Source organism: Muntiacus reevesi, chromosome 3, assembly GCF_963930625.1.
Source record: "Muntiacus reevesi chromosome 3, mMunRee1.1, whole genome shotgun sequence".
Lineage (NCBI taxonomy): Eukaryota > Metazoa > Chordata > Mammalia > Artiodactyla > Cervidae > Muntiacus > Muntiacus reevesi.
This window is the reverse complement of record NC_089251.1, coordinates 251,652,688-251,670,585: the sequence shown is the minus strand read 5'-3', so window position 1 is coordinate 251,670,585 and position 17,898 is coordinate 251,652,688. Positions and strand designations below refer to the sequence as shown.

Genomic DNA, 17,898 nt, shown 5'->3' with positions numbered 1-17,898 from the left:
AAATTGTAGAAATGCAGACTGTGCCTGCTTTTATCCAGTGACTACAGGGATGATCGAAATGATGACTGCATTGTCTTAATAAATCTGTCACTGAGTTAAATGGTGGGCTTCCTAGGCAGCACTAGTGGTAAAACAATTAAATGGTATGCTCCAATTCTTTCTTCCAATCCAGAGAGACCAAGTCCTCCTGTGAACCTAAGTGCCTCAGATCAGACTCAGTCCTCAGTTCAGCTCACATGGGAACCTCCTCTGAAAGATGGAGGAAGTCCAATTTTGGGCTATATAATTGAACGCTGTGAAGAAGGAAAAGACAATTGGATTCGTTGCAATAAGAAACTTGTCCCTGAACTGACTTACAAGGTAGGGCATGTGTATCTAAAATAAATAGGATATGATTGTGGACTTAAATGTGTATATATTTTTTACAAATATTGATTCCTAATTTTAGGTTACTGGATTACAAAAAGGAAATAAGTATTTATATCGCGTATCTGCAGAAAATGAAGCTGGTGTTTCAGATCCATCTGAAATTCTTGGTCCTCTAACTGCTGATGATGCTGATGGTAAATGGATATTTCATTGTTAGATTTGGGAATAGCTCGTAGCTTCTTTGGGGGTACTAGGGATTTAAATATAATATTGGAAAGTCATTAATTCTTCTCTTTGGTAGCTGAACCAACAATGGATTTAAGTGCATTTAAAGATGGTCTGGAAGTTATTGTGCCAAATCCCATCAAGATCCTGGTGCCAAGCACAGGCTATCCAAGGCCAACTGCTACCTGGTCTTTTGGAGATAAAGTACTAGAAGCAGGGGACCGGGTGAAAATGAAAACCCTGTCTGCCTACGCCGAGCTTGTCATTTCTCCAAGTGAACGTCCAGACAAGGGCATTTATACACTGAAGTTAGAAAATCGTGCCAAGGCAATTTCTGGGGAGATTGATGTCAATGTAATTGGTAAGGAACTAACCTTTTATCATATAAGGTGATTTGATGGTACTAACAAATATTGGTTCAAGCTATTAATGATTCTGACTGAATTTTTTTTTCAGCTCGCCCAAGTGCACCCAAAGAACTGAAATTTGGTGATATAACCAAGGACTCAGTACATTTGACTTGGGAACCGCCAGAAGACGACGGAGGAAGTCCATTAACTGGATATGTTATTGAAAAGCGTGAAGTCAGCCGGAAAACATGGACTAAAGTGAGTGTTGAGCACAGTACACCAACTCCAGAAAAGAGAATGGGGGCACCCTGTGATGCCTTGCAAAGTTAAATGTTTTTACCTCTACACTGCTGAAAAAGTACCTCTATCCTTTAAAACATATTGATGCTAATGCTTCCTGAGGTAGTTCAACCAAGATTTGGTGTAACTGCCTCATTCTATGAGCTTTACCAGATCTTCAGCTAGGTTTGTTAAAAAAATAATAAATAAAGCAAACCCTACTTATTTACTTAGTACCTGATTAGTATCCAGTATGTCCTTTTAAAAGGGCTATAAGCCATTCTAAGGACACTAAGTACTAAATTAACTCCCTGGTCATCCTACTTCTCACTCCACTAGATAACCTTAGTTGGCCTAATCTGCCATTTTCTCTCCCTAGTGTATACCATTACTTTGCTTTAACCTTGATTTATCACACTTCTACTTGCCCCGTTAGTAGACAGAATCAATACCTTATTTGCCGACTTTTTAATGCATATAAATTATGAAACAATTCCACCTTATATTAAGGGTCAAATATTATTTTGTATCTTTCTTTGCAACATTTTCCTTAATATGAAATTAGCACATGAATCATCCTTAGCATTCAAAACTCTGCTCATGGAAAAACCTTGACTTGGGCAGAGAGTTTTTGGAAAACAGTTAATTAATTGTATTGCTTTGTCCCAGGTTACAGACTCTGTGACTGACCTAGAATTCACAGTTCCTGATCTTCTTCAAGGAAAAGAATATTTATTTAAAGTCTGTGCTTGTAACAAGTGTGGCCCTGGAGAACCCGCATATGTTGATGAACCTGTAAATATGTCAGCTCCTGCAAGTGAGTACATCCTTGATAATTTCTTACCTAGCCTCTTGTTACCTGTTTTTTTTTTTTTCTTATTTATTTTTTGGCCACACTTGTGTGGCTTATGGAGGGGCTTCCCTGGTGGCTGAGAGGTTAAAGCATCTGCCTGCAATGCGGGAGACCTGGGTTCTATCCCTGGGTTGGGAAGATCCCTTGGAGAAGGAAATGGCAACCCACTCCAGTATTGTTGCCTGGAAAATCCCATGGACAGAGGAGCCTGGTGGGCTATACTCCACGAGGTAGCAAAGAGTGGCTTATGGGATTGAACCTAGGTTATAGCAGTAAAAATGTGGAGTCCTAACCCCTGGACCACCAGGGAATTCCCACCTGTTTTTGCTTTAGACCTGGAGTTGAAGTTATGGGGGAAAGACACAGGTTGGCAACATAGAGATTTCATAGATGGTCTATCTAGGCCTGACCCTCTCTCTTTAAAATGCTATAGCGGTACCTGACCCACCAGAGAATGTGAAGTGGAGAGATCGAACAGCCAAGAGCATCTTCCTAACATGGGATCCACCTAAACACGATGGTGGTTCACGCATCAAAGGATATATAGTTGAAAAATGCCCACGTGGTTCTGATCGGTGGGTCGCCTGTGGAGAACCAGTGGCAGAAACAAAGTAAGTTTTTAAATTATTTGACATAAGAGTACTCTTACTACATGGGCTTTATTTTGGAAAGTCTAAATGTTAAGTTTAGAACTTCTTCTTTGGTGGGCCTAAGTTTTTAAAGTGCTGCTGAACTTACCCTTTAATCAATATTTTTATTAATTAAAATATTGAAGCAGTCCAGAATTAAAGGATAGTATTATACCAGGGGTATGAATTTTGGAAATATTATGAATACTACACAATGGGACAGATGAAATGCATTAAAGTAAAATATCCTCTTTTGTTCTCTGACAGAATGGAAGTGACAGGTCTTGAAGAAGGCCAGTGGTATGCCTACCGTGTGAAGGCCTTGAACAGGCTAGGACCTAGCAAGCCAAGCAAACCCACAGAAGAAATCCAGGCTGTAGACACACAGGGTACTTACTTTAGGTTTTTGCTTTATTAGTCAAGACTTCTGACTTTAACTCCACCTGAACTTGCTAACATCTTAAATAATCTTTTCCAATTTAGAGGCTCCAGAAATTTTCCTGGATGTGAAGCTCCTTGCAGGTATCACTGTAAAAGCAGGAACTAAGATTGAACTTCCTGCCACTGTAACCGGCAAGCCTGAACCTAAAATAACCTGGACAAAGGCTGACATGCTTCTGAAACAGGACAAAAGAATCACCATTGAAAACATTCCTAAAAAATCCACAGTGACAATCATGGATAGTAAGAGAAGTGACACTGGCACCTACATCATCGAGGCCGTGAACGTCTGTGGTCGGGCCACCGCCGTGGTAGAAGTGAACGTCTTAGGTAAGGGAAGTTCTCATTTTAAAAATGAGCAAACTCATTCCAGCTACTTTTGAAAAGGAAACATGATTTTAAAATGTGGTTTTTTTCTGAGTATATAATGCCATCCACAGATAAACCTGGACCTCCAGCTGCTTTTGACATCACAGAAGTGACCAACGAGTCGTGTCTTCTTACATGGAACCCACCACGTGATGATGGTGGATCTAAAATCACAAATTACGTTGTCGAGAGAAAAGCCACTGACAGTGATATGTGGCACAAGCTCTCATCAACTGTCAAGGATACCAAGTTCAAGGCAACCAAGTTAACACCCAATAAAGAATACATCTTTAGAGTTGCTGCAGAGAACATGTACGGTGTTGGTGAGCCAGTTCAGGCCACTCCAATAACAGCCAAATTTCAGTTTGGTAAGTTTCTCATTAATCACTTAGTTTAAAGAAAAAAAAAGGATGCTTATGTTAAATGTATACGTAGTTGTCATATTTGTATAAAGGCTATATAACCCATATGATTATCCTGTCTATAGATCCGCCTGGACCTCCAACTCGCCTCGAACCTTCTGACATCACTAAAGATGCAGTGACCCTCACATGGTGTGAGCCAGATGATGATGGTGGCAGCCCCATCACAGGATACTGGGTTGAACGATTAGATCCTGAAAGTGATAAATGGGTTAGATGCAATAAGATGCCAATAAAGGACACAACATACAGGTACGCCCAAGCTCTCCATCACAATGTTAAAACAGCAGTGCATACAAATTTTCATTCTTTAGCATTCCTTTTGAATATATCTGATTATATATTACTATAAAAATTTTAATGATCTGATCTTTTCTATTACCGCATAATTTCAAAAAAGACATAAATTCCATTGAAGGACACACTTCTTAATTTCTTACCATAAAATATCAACTTTATGAAAGTTCCAAAGTGTTTGGTCCTCCAGTATATTAACGATTATTATTATAGATATTGTAATTAGATTGGTACATGTGACCAAATCTTGTGTGTGACCATGGAAAGGCAATTTTTAATTTATATTGAAATATTTTCATTTAAATTGCTGAACCAATCTTTAAATAAATTACGTTCGTCTATGTGAAATAAATAGAATTTTCTGCTTTTCATCATGGTATTCAACTCACATTTTGTTCCTAATTCAGAGTGAAAGGTCTCACAAATAAGAAAAAATACCGATTCCGTGTGCTGGCTGAAAATCTTGCTGGACCTGGAAAACCAAGCAAATCAACTGAGCCAATCTTAATAAAGGATGCCATAGGTATGATTCATTCATTTTTTGTGATTGTTTTGAAGCTTATATTAATTCCTTTTGACAAATCTAATTAATGATTTCATTTCATTGGCTTGCAGACCCTCCATGGCCCCCTGGAAAACCAGTTGTGAAAGATATAGGCAGAACATCATTAATGCTGAACTGGACAAAGCCAGAACATGATGGAGGGGCAAAGATAGATTCTTATGTCATTGAAATGCTAAAGACTGGAACAGATGACTGGGTCCGAGTGGCTGAAGGAGTTCCCACCACCCAGCATCTGCTCCCAGGGCTCATGGAAGGACAGGAATACTCATTTCGAGTTAGAGCTGTGAACAAGGCCGGGGAAAGTGAGCCCAGTGAGCCCAGCGACCCTGTGCTTTGCCGGGAGAAGCTCTGTAAGTCACTTTTGATTAGTTCATCTTTGCTATCTGGGTTCTTCTTAGTGACAACTAGAAAATTTAGTGAAAACTGAATATCAGACAATAAAAAATTGCCTATTTTTTTTTTCCTTCAGATCCCCCGTCACCACCTCGCTGGCTTGAAGTGATCAATATTACAAAAAATACAGCAGACCTAAAGTGGACCGTTCCTGAGAAGGATGGCGGGTCGCCCATCACCAACTACATTGTGGAAAAGAGAGATGTGAGACGGAAAGGCTGGCAAACGGTGGATACGACCGTGAAGGACACCAAGTGCACGGTGACCCCGCTGACAGAGGGCTCGTTATATGTGTTCCGAGTTGCTGCAGAAAACGCCATAGGACAGAGCGACTACTGTGAAGTGGAGGACTCTGTCCTGGCCAAGGACACCTTTAGTATGCTAACTTCATGTTTGTGACACCATTTACAGCAGATTGTCACTTTTCTCTCTGGTTTTTCTAACCGACGAAAATCTCACTTTCAGCCACGCCTGGACCACCCTACGCTCTGACAGTGGTTGATGTGACGAAACGACATGTTGACCTGAAGTGGGAACCACCTAAAAATGATGGTGGAAGACCAATACAGAGGTAGAATGTTAATTAACTCATAAGGAAAAATTTACATCTGGCTGAAAATTCCTTATTAGTGTTAACAAAATGCTTGTTATTTCAATAGATATGTCATTGAGAAGAAAGAAAAATTAGGTACCCGTTGGGTGAAAGCTGGAAAAACCTCAGGACCCGACTGTCACTTTAGAGTAACTGATGTCATTGAAGGAACAGAGGTCCAGTTTCAGGTTCGGGCAGAGAATGAGGCTGGAGTTGGTCACCCAAGTGAACCAACAGAAATCCTGAAAGTTGAAGATCCAACAAGTAAGCAGTGCTGATTTTGCAAAGGATATTGTCCAGGGTTGGATGGTGAGATAGGGGTGCAAACATTTCATTGTCTTTTAAGGTCCTCCTTCACCGCCTCTTGACCTGCATGTTACTGACGCTGGGAGAAAGCACATTGCCATTGCTTGGAAACCTCCAGAGAAAAACGGCGGGAGTCCTATTATAGGATACCATGTTGAAATGTGTCCAGTAGGCACTGAGAAATGGATGCGCGTTAATTCTCGCCCAATAAAAGACTTGAAATTCAAGGTTGAAGAAGGTGTTGTGCCCGACAAGGAGTACGTGCTCAGAGTGAGAGCTGTTAATGCCATTGGAGTCAGTGAGCCATCTGAGATCTCTGAAAACGTGGTCGCCAAAGACCCAGACTGTAAGAACACAGTTTCTTTGTACAATTAATACAGCAAACTTGACTCCTGCATTGCATTTTGACATACTATTTTTTCCCCCCTTTTGGATTACAGGTAAGCCAACCATTGATCTGGAGACTCACGACATTGTTGTCATTGAAGGTGAAAAGTTAAGCATTCCTGTTCCCTTCAGAGCTGTCCCAGTTCCAACAGTTAGTTGGCATAAAGACGGCAAAGAAGTTAAAGCAAGTGACAGATTAACCATGAAGAATGATCACATCTCTGCACACCTTGAAGTTCCCAAGAGTGTCCGTGCTGATGCTGGCATTTACACCATTACCCTAGAAAATAAGCTTGGCTCAGCAACCGCCTCAATCAATGTCAAAGTCATAGGTAATCATTCTTTGATGAAATACCAGGCGTGCTTTACATGTTGGGAAAATTGGTTAACTCTGCAGTGCTAGTAGAAATGGCTTCATGAGTTGGCTATTTGTAAACTAAATGTCCTTTCAGATTATTTCTTACCATATGAGAAGCAAAACACTTCTAAAGAAATGAAATTGCTGAACTCTGATTACATTTGTTTACTTCTGTTGCAATTATTTGCATATGAAATAGCAATTTGAATAAAAGATATACCAAAAGAATGTTTAAATAACCAATATTCATTTATTAATTGTATTTTCAAGTTTTCATAATGTTCTCAACCAGGGGTGGTAACATTTTCTGCCCTTTCTCCCACACATGGTGGTGGACAGTGTTTGGAAATTTGGGGGGCCACTTTTGCTTGGAACAAAACTAAGGGGGAGCTACTGACATTTAATAGTTCAGAGTCAAGGATGCTAAATGGCTTACAGTGTCCTACACAGAGAAAGTGTGTGTTCTTAATACCCAGCCTTTTCAGGTTATAATAATAGTTATCATTTTTATTTTTAATAGGCCTACCTGGGCCATGCAGAGATCTTAAAGCAAGTGATGTGACCAAGAGTTCTTGTAAATTAACTTGGGAACCTCCAGAATATGATGGTGGAAGCCCAATTCTTCATTACGTCCTGGAACGCAGAGAAGCTGGGAGGAGGACGTACATACCAGTCATGTCTGGTGAGAACAAACTGTCTTGGACTGTCAAGGATCTCATACCAAATGGTGAATACTTCTTCCGTGTTAAAGCTGTCAACAAGATTGGTGGAGGCGAATATATTGAACTGAAAAATCCAGTCATTGCTCAAGATCCAAAGCGTAAGTTTGGGTTATGAACATCATAAAGCTAGGAGTTGTGCTTTTTTTTTTTTTTTTTAAACAAGATGGGTTTCCCTATATTAACAGGTTTTGTTCTTGTACTCCAGAACCCCCTGATCCACCTGTAGATGTTGAGGTACACAATCCTACAGCTGAGGCAATGACTATTACATGGAAGCCACCTTTGTATGACGGAGGAAGCAAGATAATGGGTTACATCATAGAGAAGATTGCTAAAGGTGAAGAGAGATGGAAGAGATGCAATGAACACCTGGTCCCAGTCCTGACCTATACAGCAAAAGGCCTTGAAGAGGGAAAGGAATACCAATTCCGTGTTCGAGCAGAAAATGCTGCTGGTATTAGTGAACCCTCTCGGGCCACTCCTCCAACCAAAGCTGTGGATCCTATTGGTAAGTCATGTTTAATGGGTTTGCCATCTTCCCATCATGAAAGAAATGAGAATAATGTTCTGTCAGACAGGGCTTCCCAGGTGGCTCAGATGGTAAAGTGTCTGCCTGCAATGCAGGAGACCCAGGTTCGGTCCCTAGGTCAGGAAGATCCCCTGGAGAAGGAAATGGCACCCCACTCCAGTATTCTTGCCTGGAAAATTCCATGGACGGAGGATCCTGGTAGGCTACAGTCCATGGAGTCGCAAAGAGTCAGACACAACTGAGTGACTTCACTTCAGACATTTTCATCAGAACTGAAAACAATTATTGCTTTTAATCATTACAGATGCCCCGAAAGTCATCATGAAAACAAGCCTAGAAGTCAGACGAGGTGATGAAATAGCACTTGATGCAATTATTTCTGGCTCACCTTACCCAACAATTACATGGCTAAAGGATGAAAGTATTATCACACCAGAGGAGATTAAGAAGCGTGTAGAACCCTTGGTTAGGAGAAGGAAGGGTGAAGTTCAAGAAGAACAACCATTTGTCCTGCCTCTGACACAGCGTCTGAGTATTGACAACAGTAAAAAAGGAGAATCTCAGCTACGTGTCCGAGATTCTGTCCGACCCGATCATGGCCTATTCATGATCAAAGCTGAAAATGACCATGGTATTGCAAAAGCTCCATGTACCGTCTGTGTGCTAGGTAAGTACGTAAAACTACACTTTGCAGTGGAAGAAAGTTAATGTAAGAGTTCGTGGGGGCAGTTAAAAGGAGTGGGAAATAGCTTCAGTCAGGTGTCCTCATTCTCATTTTCTTCTTCTGGCTACGTCAAAGAAAACTGACGTTGTTATTCATTAGCTAATGTGATATGAAGACAGATGTATGAAAAACAGAAGTTGATGTCACTGAAGCACATTCAACATTTACATTTTCCATTGCAAACAGTGCTACAAAAGTTTTTAACCACGTCTGTCTTTTAAAATATCAGATATACCAGGACCACCAATCAACTTTGAATTTGAAGATATCAGAAAGACCTCAGTCCTCTGTAAATGGGAGCCACCCCTTGATGATGGTGGCAGTGAAATTTTAAACTACACTTTGGAAAAGAAAGACAAGACAAAACCTGACTCAGAATGGATGGTTGTCACCTCAACGCTTAGGCACTGCAAATATTCAGTGACAAAGCTGATTGAAGGAAAAGAGTATCTCTTCCGTGTAAGAGCTGAAAATAGGTTTGGGCCTGGACCACCATGTGTTTCAAAGCCATTTATAGCTAAAGATCCATTTGGTAAGGTTCTTTAGCATCTAAACTTTGCCTTTTTATCATATGTTGCCATATACATTATCCCAGCTTATACACTTGAATTTTTATGTCATACTAGGGAATTAATTCAAACTTGCCTTTTTTTATTTTAATCAGAACCACCTGATGCACCTGATAAGCCCATTGTGGAAGATGTCACCAGTAACAGTATGCTAGTGACATGGAATGAACCAAAAGATAATGGAAGCCCCATCTTGGGTTACTGGCTTGAAAAACGTGAGGTGAACAGTACACACTGGTCTCGTGTGAACCGAAACCTTCTGAATTCTTTGAAGACCAAAGTAGACGGTCTATTAGAAGGACTCACCTATGTCTTTAGAGTATGTGCTGAAAATGCAGCTGGACCTGGAAAGTTCAGTCCCCCCTCAGACCCCAAAACAGCACATGATCCAATCTGTAAGTAATTCCTTAAGAACAAAGAGGGTACTGCATCGTCACTATAATTAACAGTACTGTTTACTGCTACTTTTAATTTCTAGTTTTCAAGTTTTGTATGCTTGAAAGTTGTTAAGAGAGTAGATCTTAAATGCTACCCAAAACTGGTAATTATGTGAGGGGATGGTGGTGTTAACTAACATTTCTGAGGTAATCATTCTGTAATATATACACATATCAACTCATCACGTTGTGCACCTAAAACTTACATACATTATATGTAATATCTCAAAGCTGGAAAACAAGCTAAATACTAGCAGTAACTACAGACATATGTTGAGGTTGCAGTGTAAAATTATAAACATTTGTATATATACCTTAAAAGTTTCAGGGAGCAATATTCACCCATATCACATGTAACATACTCTGGGGAAGAAATGGGGTAGCATAAGCTACTGCACATTTTCAAACCGTCAGTGAGTTTTGATTTCTGTGTGTGCATTCATTCTAGCTCCACCTGGGCCACCCATCCCCAGAGTCACTGACACGAGTTCCACAACGATTGAACTGGCCTGGGAACCCCCAGCTTTCAATGGTGGTGGGGAAATTGTTGGCTACTATGTCTATAAGCAGCTGGTTGGCACAAATGAATGGTCCCGCTGCACAGAGAAGATGATCAAGCCCCGTGAGTACACGGTCAGAGAAATCCGAGAGGGTGCTGATTACAAACTTCGAGTGACTGCCGTCAACGTGGCTGGTGAAGGGCCACCTGGAGAAACAGAACCTGTTACTGTGGCTGAACCACAAGGTACTTAACAGGGACATGAATAAGATGATGGATATTTTCCCAGGATAAGATTTTTTTCCTCCCCATCTTTCTGGAGCTAATGTATGACTGTTCTCTTTCAACAGAGCCTCCAACTGTGGAACTAGATGTTTCTGTCAAGGGTGGAATACAGATTATGGCTGGGAAGACTCTCAGAATTCCAGCTGTGGTGACCGGCCGTCCAGTGCCAACAAAAGTGTGGACCATTGAAGAAGGCGAGCTGGATAAAGACCGTGTTGAAATAGAAAATGTTGGGACCAAGTCTGAATTAATTATTAAGAATGCATTGAGAAAAGACCATGGCAGATATGTGATTACAGCTACCAATAGCTGTGGTTCCAAATTTGCAGCAGCCCGGGTAGAAGTTTTTGGTAAGAAATGTTAACGTGGATTTCCATAGGATTTTCTCTAAGCAATACCATCTTACTACATTGATTTTCTGTCGTTACTGTTTTGTTTTTCAGATGTCCCTGGCCCTGTTCTTGACTTGAAACCTGTTGTAACAAACAGAAAAATGTGTCTGCTTAACTGGTCTGATCCAGAAGATGATGGAGGAAGTGAAATCACAGGCTTCATTATTGAAAGAAAGGATGCTAAGATGCACACTTGGAGACAACCAATAGAGACTGAGAGATCTAAATGTGACATCACAGGTCTCCTTGAGGGACAAGAATATATGTTCCGTGTGATTGCCAAGAACAAGTTTGGCTGTGGCCCTCCTGTTGAAATAGGACCGATTCTTGCAGTTGACCCACTAGGTAAAAGAGAAAGTTTCGTGTTTATAAAGTGAATATTGATTGCTTGTAGTTATGTCATTTATGTATGGAGTTTTATGGCTTCAAATTCCCAACAGTCTCCAGATTTATATTTGGAGTATTGAGAAAGGTAAAAACCAAATAACTAGAAGCAACTGTAAGGATACCATATTTACTATAATTTCAGTGTAATTTTTGGCATGATTTTATGTGGTGAAAAACTTAAATCATTGGAGCTTAGCATAAATGAAAAAAAGACCAAAGGAAATCTCATTGACTGGTATGAACAAATATGAAGCTCTAATACGGGGCACACAACTGGTAATGCCTGCTGACATCCCATTCTAGAGAGCAAAGTCTTTGTGTTTCCACAAGAGACAGAGGAATCATTCCTCGTCTACCACCACCTAAAAAAAGAAACAAAATTACCTTCTCACTGTAACAGCCCATCTCAAAATGTCTGCTGCAGCTCAAGTTGTGCCAGAAAAAACAGAACAGGGTTGGACTTAGCCGGTAAAGCTCTGCTTCTGGTTGCAATAATAGTCAAGAATGGATTGGGTCTAATTTCACTATTCTGAGCTTATTCTTTCTATCTTATCCTTCAGTACACAGAACTACAGCAGCATCTCTTAAATTCTCTTTCCACCCCTAAACTAACACTTGAGGCAACATGGTTCAAAGTATATTCAGTAGACATATTCTTTTTCTGTTAGTGAGACAGGAATACTTTGCTCTCAGCTGGTCATTCAAAGCAAAATTTCACAGACAGCCCTCCTAGGTCATTAAAATTAGCTTTCTCAGTGACAGGTAAAACATCTAAAATGCTAAATATAAAAAAGCATACATGCAAAAAAAAAAAAAAAAAAAGCATACATGCACCTCAATTTAATCAATAACCTTGACTACAGAGTTTACCCCCCCAAAAAAAAAAAATCTGCCTATATGAATTGCCTGTAATTTTGGTAGTTGAGATATTTTGAGGATTTTAAAGACAGAGGTCACATTACGCCAAGTAGAAACCTATTTTTCATGTAATTTGAAGTGAAATGTGATTTCACACGTGAGTATTTGTCTCATTCTTGTCATGTCAACCTCCCTCTGACTAAAGGTCCTCCCACATCTCCTGAGAGGCTCACATACACGGAAAGAACCAAGTCCACCATCACCCTCGACTGGAAGGAGCCCCGCAGTAATGGCGGCTGCCCCATCCAGGGCTACATCATCGAAAAGCGGCGCCATGACAAACCCGACTTCGAAAGAGTTAACAAGCGCCTCTGCCCAACCACATCTTTTCTCGTTGAAGACCTCGATGAACACCAAATGTATGAGTTCCGTGTCAAGGCCGTCAATGAGATTGGTGAAAGTGAACCATCCCTGCCTCTTAATGTGGTCATACAAGATGATGAAGGTGTGGAATCTATCCACATAATGGTCATTTGAATGCATTTTGTCTCACAGGTTGTATAAACATCCTTATGACCGTGCTGTTTTCTCCCCCACTTGCCCTTCTCTTTGCAGTGCCTCCAACTATTAAGTTGCGCCTGTCTGTTCGAGGTGACACCATCAAAGTTAAGGCGGGAGAGCCCGTTAACATTCCCGCAGATGTGACAGGCCTTCCAATGCCTAAGATTGAGTGGTCCAAGAATGAAACTGTGATTGAGAAACCCACCGATGCACTTAAGATAACTAAGGAAGAAGTTTCCCGAAGTGAGGCAAAGACTGAGCTTAGCATTCCCAAAGCAACCCGGGAGGACAAAGGCACATACACGGTGACTGCTTCTAATCGCCTTGGTTCAGTGTTCCGAAATGTCCATGTGGAAGTATATGGTAAGCGATATTCTTTCTTATAAAAGAATGAAGTCCAGCATCTGTGTAAGAATTTCCTTCTCAATCTCCTCCATTGGCTCCTTTTCAGATCGTCCGTCCCCACCAAGAAATCTTGCTGTTACTGACATTAAAGCTGAATCTTGCTACCTGACATGGGATGCCCCTCTCGACAATGGTGGCAGTGAGATCACCCATTACATCATCGACAAGCGCGATGCAAGCAGGAAGAAAGCTGAATGGGAAGAAGTTACCAACACAGCTGTAGAGAGGAGATATGGGGTAAACTCTTCTAAGTATTTTCTTATGCACATTAAAAGGACTTGAGTCTGAATAAACACCATTCTAGCATGACCTTGGAATTTAATGATTAAACTTAAAACTCCACACAAAAATCCTTAGTTTTTAGCACCTTGCACATAAGGCCCCTTAGTAATTTCTATTTGATATACAGATTCTCTTTTACTTGAGAGACAAATTATTAAGTTCAATAAATGTACACATTCTCCCTTTAAAAGACTTTATCCATGTTTAAGTGTATGTACTCAGATAATTGAGTCTATAGATTTCTTTTTACAGTCTTCCCCTATCAAATGACTTGAATTTTAAAACAAGTGAAAATCAACGTAAGTATATTGTTCTTAAGAAATTATTTTTCATCTGATTTCTAGCTCTGGAAACTTATCCCCAACGGTCAGTATGAGTTCCGAGTTAGGGCAGTGAATAAATATGGAATCAGCGATGAATGCAAATCAGATAAAGTGGTCATTCAAGATCCTTACCGCACTCCTGGACCTCCGGGAAAACCAAAAGTTCTGGAGCGCACCAAAGGGTCGATGCTAGTGAGCTGGACTCCTCCTCTGGACAACGGCGGCTCTCCAATTACTGGTTACTGGCTGGAGAAGAGAGAAGAGGGAGGTGCCTACTGGTCACGTGTTAGCCGAGCACCAATAACCAAAGTGGGCTTGAAAGGCGTGGAATTTAATGTTCCCCGTCTGATTGAAGGTGTTAAATACCAGTTCAGAGCAATGGCAATAAATGCTGCCGGAGTTGGCCCTCCCAGTGAACCATCAGACCCAGAAATTGCCGGAGATCCCATATGTAAGTATGCTTCCATCCCAGGAATATATCAAGGGCAGAGCCACTAAATGGATAACTGTGCTGTTAAATTTCTTGTATTTATTCTAGGCCAAGTTATTTTATTTATTAAAAGTTTCGTACTTATGTAGACTGTCGAAAGTATATATGTATGTGTGTATATACATACACACACACTAAGCACATGTATCTAATATGTATATATACATGTGTATCCATACACATAGAGAAACTCATATGGTTTTTAAACACTTAGATTGAACCTAGTATTGTAATGAGGAATCATAATAATAAAGACCCTGGACTATATAGCTCCTCTTTGCTCCCATATTTAAAATAAACCTCTGCCCCCTTAATCAGCTACTGTGGAAATTGTCTCTCTCACTAAACAGACCTTCCAGTAGGAGTTTAACAGAAACAAAAGGTTGTTAAATTTTCAGTAATACATATTGAACAAAGATGTAAGATCTTCAAGCATAGTCTGTGAAGTCAAATAAAAAGCAATTCTGAAAGATCTATAAGCATATCAGTTCAAAAATTAAAATACTGTGGCCTTAATGATTAATACCATGTGTTGTATGTATGGACTTTCTGTGGAAAAAATTCAGCTATTTGTAAAAAAGACTTAAAATAATCTAAGTCCTATATGGAGCATATATAAAAAATGAATTATTCATTCATTCTGCAAGCTAGTATTAAATATATGCAATGTGTAAAGAACTCTTAGGCACTGGAAAGGCCTATCATTAAAAAGATGAACAGAGTAAACGAATTTCCGTAATTGTAAAGCACTGTCAGAAATATAATGGATTGTTATGTGATGAGGGACAGGGTCAATACAATACAATACAAGGCATTAAGAATCAGTTTGTGTTTAAAAGTTTACAGCTAATGATGAAGTCACTTTAATTTCATGGTAGGTTATATTAAGTTTTTAGTATAGAATATTGCAGAATCTCTTCAAAGAGTTCTCAAAAGTAAAATAGCTTTTCACTAATCATGTGTAAATAGAATAATAATCTATCAAGAGCTAGCTAGTAGTTTTTCTATCCTGGTTAGTTGTTTGCTTTTTTTCTTTTAGCATTAATGCTAAATGAAAATAGACTTTCTTATATTTCTCTTCTCTAGAAGGTAATTTATTCCTTTGGCACTCCTATTTTAATATTTTAAAAATAAAATATGATCAGACATAGTAAAATATTCTTATAGTACATAAATCTAGCATCTCATCAGCTTCACGTTTTGATTTTTTTTTTTTTCCATTAGATCCACCTGGGCCACCTTCTCGCCCAGAAGTCAAAGATAAAACAAAGTCAAGCATCACACTAGCATGGAAACCTCCAGCCAAAGATGGTGGCAGTCCAATCAAAGGATACATTGTAGAAATGCAAGAAGAAGGTAGTACAGACTGGAAAAGCGTAAATGAACCAGACAAACTTCTACCTACCTGTGAATGTGTGGTGCCAAACTTGAAAGAGCTCAGGAAGTACAGATTCAGAGTGAAAGCTGTCAATGAAGCTGGTGAATCTGAACCAAGTGATACAACTGGAGAGATTCCTGCCACTGATATTCAAGGTACTAGTCCTTAATCCATTTTTGTATTCATCTTTTGATCTTATTATGAAATTGATTCATTTACTGAAGATGTGTCAGTTACTTTTTTGAAAAAGGTGAGCTAAATCCTGTTATATTATCCATGGTATTACAGAGGTACCAGAAGTTTTCATTGACATTGGAGCACAAGACTGTCTGATTTGTCAAGCTGGCACACAGATTAGGATTCCTGCCGTCATTAAGGGACGCCCAACACCAAAATCATCTTGGGAATTTGATGGAAAGGCAAAGAAGGCAATGAAGGTAAGAAAATTATAATTTTCTGCATCTCCCACTGACTCACTCTAAGGAATATTTACACTATAACTGACTATCTTATTTGCTAATAGGATGGGGTTCATGATATACCTGAAGATGCACAGGTAAGAAAAAAGAAAATTGAAATGATTTCAGAATCTGATTGACTTCAATACTGCTATTATGTCATTCATTGTATGACTACTGTTTTCTTTGTACAGCTGGAGACTGCTGAAAACTCATCAGTAATTATTATTCCGGAATGTAAACGATCTCATTCAGGCAAATACAGCATCACAGCCAAGAATAAAGCAGGACAAAAGACTGCAAATTGCAGAGTTAAAGTCATGGGTAAGAAAGGCTTTAAAAGTTATTATGGAATAAGAACAAATTATTTTAAACAAGATAGCACTGTTTACATTGTGATTTTGCATCCAACAGATGTACCAGGGCCACCCAAAGATCTGAAAGTCAGTGACATCACAAGGGGCAGTTGCAGACTTTCATGGAAGATGCCGGATGATGACGGAGGAGACAGGATCAAAGGCTATGTTATTGAGAAGAGGACTATTGACGGAAAAGCTTGGACTAAAGTCAATCCCAACTGTGGAAGCACTTCATTTGTCGTCCCTGACCTCATCTCCGGACAGGAATATTTCTTCCGCGTGCGGGCAGAAAACCGTTTTGGTGTTGGTGCTCCTGCGGAAACGATTCAGAGGACCACTGCCAGAGACCCAATATGTAAGTTTTTAAGTCAAAGATTAAATTAGCTTTCTAAACCTGGAATGTATTGTTATAAACAATTCATACTTTATTTTTAAAGATCCTCCTGATCCCCCTATTAAACTGAAGATTGGCCTCGTAACAAAGAATACCGTACACCTATCATGGAAACCCCCGAAGAATGACGGGGGCTCCCCTGTCACCCACTATATTGTTGAGTGCCTTGCATGGGATCCTACTGGGACAAAGAAAGAAGCATGGAGACAGTGCAATAAGCGTGACGTGGAAGAACTGGAGTTTACCGTGGAGGACCTCATCGAGGGTGGGCAGTACGAATTCAGAGTCAAAGCCGTCAATGCTGCAGGAGTCAGCAGACCTTCAGCCACTGTTGGCCCCGTGATCGTCAAAGACCAGACATGTATGTACCAACATGTGATTGGAGAAGGTCCTCTTTATGGATGCCTTCCTAGATACTCAAAAACCCCAAATAAAAAGATGTCTCTGTGCATTGGAAGCTCCCATGGGTTGAGTCTGGACACGGGCCTGTTACCTAATCACTCAGCTCCCACAGAATTATCTCATTTCCTTACATATTACCTTCCCTTTACTAAAAGGAGATACCATGTAGAATTTCCTTACTCTGATTTTTCTCCACAGCAGGCTGTTTTACTTACCAGTAGATAAAACAGTTCCTCTGCATGCTCCTCAAAAGGGGCAAAAAGTAACCAGTTATTTGCTTAGCAACTGCCAGGGCACATTTATATTCACAGTCATGTCTCTTTCTCTCTACTTGAGAAAAAGAAACTTGCTCACATATCATGATAACCATGAATAATCTGCATCAAAGGAAAGGACACTGAGTGTCCTTGAGTACAGATTACATGGGTTTTATTAAAACTATGTTGACTTTTCTCTGTTTGAGAAAAAACATTTGAGAAAATACATCCATTTTAACAGATAAAATATCCACAGAAATATGCTAATAATTCTTCCTGTAATTATTGTTACCATCTCTACTGCTGTGTATTTGTTAGTTCTCTCTTCTAAACTTAGGAAAGTGGTAGTCAC

The 17,898-nt window shown here is 39.9% G+C and overlaps 1 protein-coding gene and 1 long non-coding RNA gene across 23 annotated transcripts in view; one reads left to right on the top strand and one right to left on the bottom strand.

The window, feature by feature from the left end:
* Positions 1-17,898, top strand: part of TTN (titin) — a 273,917-nt gene that overhangs the window by 182,351 nt on the left and 73,668 nt on the right. For all 21 annotated transcript variants that reach the window (XM_065931851.1, XM_065931850.1, XM_065931848.1 and 18 more), the window contains 34 exons: positions 173-360; positions 449-563; positions 671-955; positions 1,051-1,202; positions 1,893-2,040; positions 2,510-2,687; positions 2,973-3,094; positions 3,189-3,476; positions 3,587-3,883; positions 4,003-4,189; positions 4,642-4,757; positions 4,850-5,149; positions 5,269-5,568; positions 5,658-5,763; positions 5,852-6,048; positions 6,131-6,436; positions 6,531-6,809; positions 7,356-7,655; positions 7,763-8,065; positions 8,391-8,753; positions 9,040-9,342; positions 9,475-9,774; positions 10,265-10,561; positions 10,666-10,950; positions 11,044-11,337; positions 12,443-12,742; positions 12,853-13,161; positions 13,250-13,440; positions 13,830-14,259; positions 15,523-15,831; positions 15,965-16,113; positions 16,200-16,232; positions 16,329-16,848; positions 16,931-17,248. In XM_065931851.1, coding sequence (XP_065787923.1) covers positions 173-360; positions 449-563; positions 671-955; positions 1,051-1,202; positions 1,893-2,040; positions 2,510-2,687; positions 2,973-3,094; positions 3,189-3,476; positions 3,587-3,883; positions 4,003-4,189; positions 4,642-4,757; positions 4,850-5,149; positions 5,269-5,568; positions 5,658-5,763; positions 5,852-6,048; positions 6,131-6,436; positions 6,531-6,809; positions 7,356-7,655; positions 7,763-8,065; positions 8,391-8,753; positions 9,040-9,342; positions 9,475-9,774; positions 10,265-10,561; positions 10,666-10,950; positions 11,044-11,337; positions 12,443-12,742; positions 12,853-13,161; positions 13,250-13,440; positions 13,830-14,259; positions 15,523-15,831; positions 15,965-16,113; positions 16,200-16,232; positions 16,329-16,848; positions 16,931-17,248 — 8,568 coding nt within the window. The remainder of the gene's footprint in view (positions 1-172; positions 361-448; positions 564-670; positions 956-1,050; positions 1,203-1,892; positions 2,041-2,509; positions 2,688-2,972; positions 3,095-3,188; positions 3,477-3,586; positions 3,884-4,002; positions 4,190-4,641; positions 4,758-4,849; positions 5,150-5,268; positions 5,569-5,657; positions 5,764-5,851; positions 6,049-6,130; positions 6,437-6,530; positions 6,810-7,355; positions 7,656-7,762; positions 8,066-8,390; positions 8,754-9,039; positions 9,343-9,474; positions 9,775-10,264; positions 10,562-10,665; positions 10,951-11,043; positions 11,338-12,442; positions 12,743-12,852; positions 13,162-13,249; positions 13,441-13,829; positions 14,260-15,522; positions 15,832-15,964; positions 16,114-16,199; positions 16,233-16,328; positions 16,849-16,930; positions 17,249-17,898) is intronic.
* LOC136165428 (uncharacterized) overlaps positions 1-17,898 on the bottom strand; it is a 52,016-nt gene that overhangs the window by 19,195 nt on the left and 14,923 nt on the right. For both annotated transcript variants that reach the window (XR_010662510.1, XR_010662509.1), the window contains exons 4-7: positions 13,941-14,054; positions 4,624-4,706; positions 3,103-4,131; positions 2,525-2,660 (exon numbers count right to left, since the gene is read on the bottom strand). This is a non-coding gene — a long non-coding RNA (uncharacterized lncRNA). The remainder of the gene's footprint in view (positions 1-2,524; positions 2,661-3,102; positions 4,132-4,623; positions 4,707-13,940; positions 14,055-17,898) is intronic.